The sequence below is a fragment of the Oenanthe melanoleuca genome, chromosome 20, assembly GCF_029582105.1.
Source record: "Oenanthe melanoleuca isolate GR-GAL-2019-014 chromosome 20, OMel1.0, whole genome shotgun sequence".
Classification (NCBI taxonomy): Eukaryota; Metazoa; Chordata; class Aves; order Passeriformes; family Muscicapidae; genus Oenanthe; species Oenanthe melanoleuca.
In genome coordinates, this window is record NC_079353.1 from 12,392,892 (window position 1) to 12,401,408 (window position 8,517).

The 8,517-nt window shown below is 51.4% G+C and overlaps 1 protein-coding gene across 6 annotated transcripts in view; it reads left to right on the plus strand.

The window, feature by feature from the left end:
• CBFA2T2 (CBFA2/RUNX1 partner transcriptional co-repressor 2) overlaps nucleotides 1-8,517 on the plus strand; it is a 55,928-nt gene that overhangs the window by 44,397 nt on the left and 3,014 nt on the right. For 3 of the 6 annotated variants that reach the window (XM_056507435.1, XM_056507439.1, XM_056507440.1), the window contains exons 4-10: nucleotides 833-922; nucleotides 1,633-1,814; nucleotides 2,439-2,692; nucleotides 3,358-3,443; nucleotides 4,304-4,496; nucleotides 6,409-6,480; nucleotides 6,752-6,942. In XM_056507435.1, the coding sequence (XP_056363410.1) occupies nucleotides 833-922; nucleotides 1,633-1,814; nucleotides 2,439-2,692; nucleotides 3,358-3,443; nucleotides 4,304-4,496; nucleotides 6,409-6,480; nucleotides 6,752-6,942 (1,068 nt within the window). The remainder of the gene's footprint in view (nucleotides 1-832; nucleotides 923-1,632; nucleotides 1,815-2,438; nucleotides 2,693-3,357; nucleotides 3,444-4,303; nucleotides 4,497-6,408; nucleotides 6,481-6,751; nucleotides 6,943-8,517) is intronic. The other 3 variants (XM_056507436.1, XM_056507437.1, XM_056507438.1) reach the window with 3 other exon arrangements.

Here is an 8,517-nt window from a genome sequence, read left to right on the forward strand (position 1 = left end):
CTGAGCTTGGACTGAGGCCCTGGAGCCCTGGGCAGCTGTGGTCCCATGGGGCACCCAGTGGGGCTCCTGCACTGATCTCTGCTTTTTGGCACATTTTCTTTTGAGGCTCAGCAGGCACTGAAGGGAGCTAGACTGCAACAGCCTGGAGCATTTCTGCTTCCCAGGTTGGCAGCAAACCTGAGTCTGTTCATGTCCTCAGGGTCACTCCCAGGGCTTAAGCACTGGATATAAAATGCTGCTGCTGCATTTAGATAGCATATTTAATTCTATGGATGTAGGGTGGTACCTTAGCCTACCTTTTTGGGGAGGGAAGGAGAAGCTGTCCCTTTGGCTGTTCTCACCCCAGACTGCTTATTGCTGCAGGGGTGTGTTGTATATGCAGATTATCAAATGCTGCTGGACCAGGAGAGGACCACAGTGAAGAGAAGGCTGATGAGACTCCATGGATAGGTTAGATCAGGAGAACTGAAAAGGGGGAAGGGGAGGAAAGCGTGCAGTTCTGAGCAGCTGGGATCAAAGTCTGACTCTCCACAGCCTGCCCCAGCATGCATAGATGCCAGCTGGGTCCTGCTGCCCTGGAGTCAGCCTCTTCCTCCCACCCTGGAGCTGGGAGGGTGCTGAGCCAGGCAGTTCCCACCCCTCTCCCAGTGCAACATTCCTGCTCTGCTGGCCTGAGCCTTGCTGGCTGCATCCAGCAGGATCCAATGCAAACACTGTCAGTCCTGGAGCAGCAGATGCTGTCTCCCTCCCAGTTCTGTTCATTTGGAGCCATTTCCCACATGTCTAAAAATAAGAAAAAATTGCCATTTCATTTCTTAATTTCTTTTCTCAGAACTCGACGGTGACAATTGAGGAATTTCACTGCAAGCTGCAAGAGGCGACCAACTTCCCCCTCCGGCCGTTTGTGATCCCCTTCCTGAAGGTGACAGGGAGCTGCTGGGGCTTGCTGACACTCTGTGTGCCTGCCTGTGCCTCTTGGCAGTGTGACATTGCTGGGAAAGCTCTCCTTGCAAGCAGCACAGCAATTCTGGAGTCCAAGTCAGACTGCACAGAGCGTGGCGCTGGCCGTGTGGGACTGGCTGACGTGCCGTGTGCCACATATGTCTGCTTGTGTGCTGGAGATAAAGGAGGCAAACCAAGCTCCATGTGGCAGCTTCTGAGCTTATAATCTTATTTGCAAATGTTCAGATCTAGAATGTTTGAAGTGCTGGCACACGGAGTCTGCCTGGGATGGTTAAATCACAGAACTGCAGAGTGGTTTGGGGTGGAAGGGAACTTAAAGCCCATCTCACTCCAGCCCCATGCCATGGGCAGGGACACCTTCCACTAAACCAGGTTGCTCCAACCTGGCCTTGAGCACTTCCAGGGATGGGGATTCCACAACATCTCTGGGTAACTAGATGCTGGAAGCACACAGTGCTTCCTCCAACACTTGGATTTTGGGTCCACCAACATCAGGCTCCGGGGAAATTACAAGTAAATCTGGCAGTGCAGACACCAGGAGCTGGAGGGTCCTGATGGGGGTCATGGGCCACAGGTGTTACTGCTCTGAGGTATTAATGAAGACCAAACCTTTTGGAACAGCTGGAAACCCCTGCCCTGCTGTAATCCAGCCCTGTTCTTGCTTTCCAGGCCAACCTGCCTCTGCTGCAGCGGGAGCTGCTGCACTGTGCCCGTGCTGCCAAGCAAACACCCTCCCAGTACCTGGCACAGCACGAGCACATCCTGCTCAACACCAGCACCACCTCCCCTGCTGACTCCTCCGAGCTGCTCATTGAGGTCAATGGCAATGGCAAGAGGCACAGTCCAGACAGGTGAAAAACAGCTTCTGTCACTCTGCTCAGCTGTTGAAGTCGTGACTTTTGTTTTATCTTTGCTGCTGGCAAAGCTTTAAGCAGCATCCAGAATCTTATGGCTCCCAACAAGTATTCTGGCTGTTCTAAGACTCCAATCACTGCTCCTGCTGCACTGTGAATTCAGGTTGCGTTCCTCTTTCAGGCAGGTTCTGTCCCAGAGGGACTTTTGGGTAGTGCTGAAAAGCCTGAGCCAGAGAGCTGAGCAGTTTCCCACCCCCAAGGCAAAGAACAGAGGCATTGGCAGGGCTGGGAAGGATGCGCTTCATTTTCACCACGTTTTATTCCAAGATAAAAGTTGTTATGCAATTATGTGGAGCATGCCTCAAATTTATAAAAACTGTGAAATTTTAATTTGGTCATGCTCAGAGAGATGAATCACAACACTCAGGCATCCTGAACCCTTTTCTTTGATGGGGTCACTTTGTGCATCACCTCACAAATTGAGCGCATTTATTTGAGCTCTGTGCATTTACCCCATGGTAAAATCATTGCTGCCCAAACCCTGCTGATTCTGAATCTGCATCTTTCTGAGTGCATTTATGGGATGCTAAGGAATGCCTGTCTCTGCTGGTGTGATTGCAGGAGGGAAGACAGCAGCTTTGAGAGGGAGCCACTGCCGACAGAGCCTCCTGCCAAGAGGGTTTGCACCATCAGCCCCGCGCCCCGGCACAGCCCTGCCCTCACCATCCCCCTGATGAACCCCAGTGGGCAGTTCCACCCCACCCCACCACCCCTCCAGCACTACACCTTGGAAGATATTGCCACCTCCCACCTCTACAGGGACCCCAGCAAGATGTTGGAGCACAGAGAGATCCGGGACAGGCACAGCGGGCTTGGTGAGAGTCTGGAGGGCTCCTTGTTGAACTTTGGTGTTGGTCTCTGCTTGGCCACTCGTACCCAAAGATGTGTGATGCTGGGCATGTCCTCACAGCTGAGTCTTTGCAGGGAGTTCAGAGGAAACAACTCCCCATGGGAAGTTACAGACAGGAAGATTGAGGGTTTGTATTGCCCTCTATGAAGGCTGGAGTCGCTGAGGGTGAGGAGAAAGGATTTGGTGTGTGAGTTGAGTGTAGCCAATGCAGCAGGCAGGAAGAGAGGACAGGAAAATAGAAATTAACTTTTCCAGGATCTCCAAAGCAGGAGAGCAGAGATTGACCCCCTGCCCTGTTTCTCCAAGGGATGTGTGGGAGGTGCACGATATGTTTCCAACACAACAGCCTGAATCACAGTATCTGAGCTGCTGTGAGTTTATAACAGGAGAACCAGCTCCACAAGCAGGTCAGAACTGGAGCCACAAGTGGATTGTAGCACTTCTCAGACAGTGGAGCAGACAGGGATAAAAAAGCACCAGCATGGAATTACCCCTGTAGAGCTGCCACCTGGAGACGTGTTTTAAAATCCCAGCTATGTGGAGCTGGAAATAGAGCTCCTTATTCTTGCTTTGGGGCCGCTTCTCTTTGCACTGGCCCATCTAATCCCTGTGTGGCTTGGCTTGTTGCAGGATTGAACGGGGGCTACCAGGACGAGCTGGTGGATCACCGCCTGACAGAGCGGGAGTGGGCGGATGAGTGGAAGCATCTCGATCACGTAAGGAGTGCCAGGGGCTGTGGGAAGCTCTGTGGGAAGCAGCAACCCAGGGTTCCACCTGCTCCACTTGGGGATTTTCTTGTTGATACCATATCCAGACTCTCCTGGTGGCTGGTGGAGGAACAAGCAGGTGGATGGTGGGGAGGGCTCAGAGGAGCTGTAGCACTTTCCTGCCTATGGTCAGTGGAAACTAAAATCAGCGTGGATGAAGTGTCTGGAGCTGGGGAGCTTCTCGTGCAGGGCATGGCCAGGTGCTGCCATGGCTGGCTGAGCAACCAAACCCAGCCTTAACCCCACTGGGATCTTTTCTGCCCAGCCCTGGCCAGCACTAGTGCACAGATGTTAAGTACAGTCAGGATATGGACTTAAAAAATGAGTAAACCTATCATTATTGTATTTTAAGACTTTTTTTTTCCCCTGAGGTGCCAGCCTTTTATGGACCAAAAAAGGCACCAACAACAAGACCTGGTGCTTCTGGCAGATTTTATGCTGAGCAAGGCAGCTCCTCCAGGCACTTCACTGCTGTTTCCCTCAAAGAGATGGGATTAAAATTCAGCTTTGATCATAAATGCAGAGAGACCTCATGGTCTAAAGCTAATGGGTTTTTAGAAGGGGATGGGGTTGGGGGGGAGCAGAGGCCCTGTAGCTGAATATTTGGAGTGAGGCTGTGACTGTGGAGCACTGACACCAGGCTCATAACTGTAGGAAAGTGGTGGGGTTTTCCTCTCCACTTTTGGGAGCACGGTCAGGAGGTGTTGGTGCATGGCACCATCCCAAATCCTGTGAGAGCATCTTGCTTTTGTCTCCCCTGCCTGGGACATGGCAAAACCCCGGGTGACCGCGAGCCCTTCCCTCGGCAGGCCCTGAACTGCATCATGGAGATGGTGGAGAAGACGCGGCGCTCCATGGCGGTGCTGCGGCGCTGCCAGGAGGCCGACAGGGAGGAGCTCAACTACTGGAAGCGGCGCTGCTGCGAGACGGCCGAGCCACGCAAGGCGGGCGCCGAGCTGCTGAGCCGCCAGCACAGCCCCGCCAGCGCCGACCCGGGCAGCGGTGAGCACGGGGAAATGGAGACTGGAAACCCCCTCCCTCCAGATTATTATAACTTTGAAATTAAGGGGCTCTCAGGTAAAGATATGGGAATAGGAATAACAGTTCTTCACTAGGAAAATTAAAATAGAAATGCAGTATTACACAGAACAATCCCAACCCCTGCCAGAGTCAGAATCCAAGCTGACACCCGTCAGTCAGTCAGGGTGTTGGCACAGTCCCATTCAATGGTGGCTGCATCCTCCTGCAGGGGCAGATGTGGTTCAGCTGGAGCAGTGCTCCTGGAGAAGGTGCAGTTTCCTCTGAAGCTCCAGGGATGATGTGGAAAGGTCTGGCTTTCCTCTGGAATCCAGTGGAAAGAAGGTTGTCTTGGTGTCCCAAATGTCAGTTTTTATCTGGGTAGGAAAGGCTTGGCTGCTCCCCTGGCTGGAGCATCTCCCAGTGGGATGATGGAATTTTATCAGTCATGCCCTGGGACTCAATGGGCCAGCAGCAGATGATATCTTCCTGGAGGGAGGATGGGCTGTGGGAAAAATAAAGATGATTGCCCAGCTGGTTTAAAGATGGCCCATTAGCAGATAATATGTGCCAGGAGATAAGGAAATCACTACCCCACCCGACTTCAATAGTTGGTGACAGAATACACATTTCTGGCCACATCAACCCAACACACCATGGCCCTGGGATAAGCTTGGTTAAGCACTGCTCAAGTGGTTTTCTCAAGGAGAAAAAGAGAGGCAAAACAAGAAGCAGCCTCTGACAACATCTAAAAGCAGCTTTGCTTGCCCCTTGTCACTGCTTTTGGCCAAAGTTGGTCCAAAGCTGATAAACCCCAGGGTGAAAAGGGGGAGAGGTGTTAGTCTCCACCACTCCCCCCCTTCCAGTGTCTCTTGCCTGAAGGATTTTAAATGTCAAGGTCTATTTATTCTAAAAATATCAAAGGCTTTTTTAAGTGTAATAGCTACCTGTGTTACTAATTCTATTTTTGTATCATGAGTCAACTTTATCAAAGCTGACTAGTTTTACCCTCCAGTATGCAGGGGTTTGACCCTACAGAAAAAACAAGTCTAAAATGTTGATTTATTTCAATGTAATTCTGATTTCCATCCAAACAAACCCGCTGCAAATCAAGTTCTGGGGAAAGAAACCCTCTGATTATTCAGTAACAAAAATGGATTTCTTCTGGCAAGAATAAATGTCAATTTGATGCATATTCTACTTGTTTGTATACAAAATATAGAGTGAATTTTCCTGCAAGGAATCCAAGTGCCCCTGGCTCCAGTTGCCACAAAGCCTGAGGAGCAGTGGGTGTGTGTGACAGCCTGGGGGGCACAGCTAGCTTTTAGCCCTTCTATATTTAAGTATGTCATGACTAATACACTTCCAGCCCATAAAGATGATATAATTTAAAATTTTTATGTAAATTTGGAACGTTGTTGCTTTCTCCCCTTGTGGGACCTAGGGATAATTTTCAAGCTCTATTGCTCTTGTGAGAAGGTTCAGTTAAGCATCAAGCAGCATCTCCAGGTGTCTTGGAGGACAGTTTGTCCATCAGTTCAAACCTCTGAATTGCTCTGGGATTGGGAAGTGCTGTGCTTAATGTAAACTGCTGGTCTGCAGATTGATGCTCACAGCCTCTGGACAGTGCAGAAGTTGGATAACATACATTTATAAGCATTTCCTGTTGTTTTAGAGTACCAGGAGATAGGTTATACAGTGTCATAAATTATTCAAGGTGCTAATTAAATGCTCTAATTTATCATCTGAGCGTTTGAGGAATGGCTTTAACCATAGGAATCCTCTGCTTTGAGTTTGAGCTGGTCAATCCTTGCCTGCCCTGTGGTGTCCTGAGGTATCACTGAGCAGCATGGGTGGGATGAGGCTTTGCCAACCTTTCCCTGTGTCCCATACTCAGCAGATTCCCTGCGGGAGTTCAGCAGCAGGTCGGGACCTGGCTACGTCACGGAGGAGATCTGGAAAAAAGCCGGTGAGTGTTTGCAGGGATCCTGCCTGGGGTAAACAGATGCTGCAGATCTGCTGTGCAGGAACAGCAGGAGCCCAGCTGCAGGAGCCCCCCAGGATGTGCACATCTGGCTGCCAGCATCCCCACCCTGGCTTTCCCAAAGGGCTCTGTGGTACCATGGGGCCGAGCCCGGCCTCGCCGCCCTGGGAGCAGTGGGGATGCTGTGCTGGAACGTTCCTCTCTGGGAGGCTGCCCTGGTGGGCAGGCTGGGTGGTGAGCTGCTGTGTCCCTCCAGAAGAAGCTGTGAACGAGGTGAAGCGGCAGGCCATGTCGGAGGTGCAGAAGGCGGTGGCCGAGGCGGAGCAGAAGGCGTTCGAGATGATCGCGTCGGAGCGCGCGCGCATGGAGCAGACCATCGCCGACGCCAAGCGCCAGGCCACCGAGGACGCCTTCCTCGTCATCAACGAGCAGGAGGAGTCCACCGAGGTGAGCACGGCCTTTCCAGGCCTGCACAGGCTCCAGAGCAAGCCTGCAGGCCCCCTAGATTTTCACAGAATCATAGAGCACACAATGGGGTTGGGTTGGAAGAGACCTCAAAGATCATCTCAGTCCGTCTCACCTTCCACTAGGGCGCTCCAAACTCCATCCAAACTCCAACACCTTTCCTTTTTAGAAGTATCTCTCCAATCAGTAACTAAACCAGTATCATCAAAAATCTTTTTTAGGTTTTGCTGAACAATGCCTGTGGACACGTGTGTGTGCAACCACTGGGCACCCTGAGCTGGACTCGGTGTAATGACCAGGGATTTTGTGGGATTGAAAGAGGTGTAGAAGCAAAGAGAAAAGGATGCTGGTGCATGCAGCAGTTTAGCTCAGAAATTATGGTGGGGTGCTTGATCTTTGCAGAAAAGAAATTGCTGTTTGTGGGCTCGAAAATAGGGCAGGGCAGAAGCTGGGCTGCAGGAAAAGCTCTTGCACATTCCTTGGCATGTTGGAAAAGAGGGGATGGCTCTTGGTTTGTCATAGCCAGTGACGTGTGCCTCAGAGAATCTATTTCTGTTCTTCAATCATCAATTACCCTCCCTGTAGCTTAGCAGGAAGTTCACTTGTTAGAGCTCTTGAGATTTTGGGCAAGGGGGATCGCATGGGTCATTCCTGCACTACCATATCCCATCCATGTGGGCTTTGCTCTGTATTTTAATTTCTCTATACATACAAGAGCAGAGGATTTATGTCTGCTGAGCAGAAATCTGATGGGAATATACTGTTCGTGCCTGCTGGGTTGTGGGGGCAGCAGCTCCATCCTTTCCTGCTAGTGGGTTCCAGCTCAACTGAGGCTCAGGAATAGTTCCATGGCCAGAACCATGGAATTATTAGGTGTCATTCCAGAGAATTATGTCCATACTGCAATTCCCAGTGAAATTGCTGAGGATTGAACACATCAGTCACATGGTGGGAGTGGGTGGAACTGTTCAGGAAGCCATGGAAGGAATGAGGCAAGTAGTGATTTCTCCATAGAGGAATAGTAGAGGAGTGTCCTCCTCCTCCAGCTGTGCTGAGGAGCAGTCTGGGACCTTGGGAGCTGCTGAGCACCCCTGTGCAAGCCCTAGAGCCCTTTTCTAAAAGCTGTCCTGTGTTCTGGCACATCTTGTAACCTTTGCAACACAGCTGAAAAACACTTGAAGTGTAAACAGCTGCAAAGCAGTGACCCAGTTTTCCAAGAACTACCACAGCTTTTGGTAGGGGCTTTTTGGTCACAAGTCCTGCTTCTCCTGGAAGGTGGAGGACCCTTGGGGACACACAGGCTCTGGAGCAGCTCACTCCAAAGTGAAGCAGCCAGGTGTTTCACTGCCAGCCTATAAATCATCACTGGGAGTGGGAATCTCCCAGCCCTTCCCCACAAGAGGGCTGCCTGGTCCAGGTCCTGCAGCCACAGCTCCTGGATGGGGGTCACAGCAGCAGTGTCCCCACAAAGGCCAGCTCTGCCAGAGGCTGCATTCCCACAGCTGAGCCTGCCCTCCCCAGGATGTTTGCTGTGCCCTGGTGCAGCTGCAGGGAAGC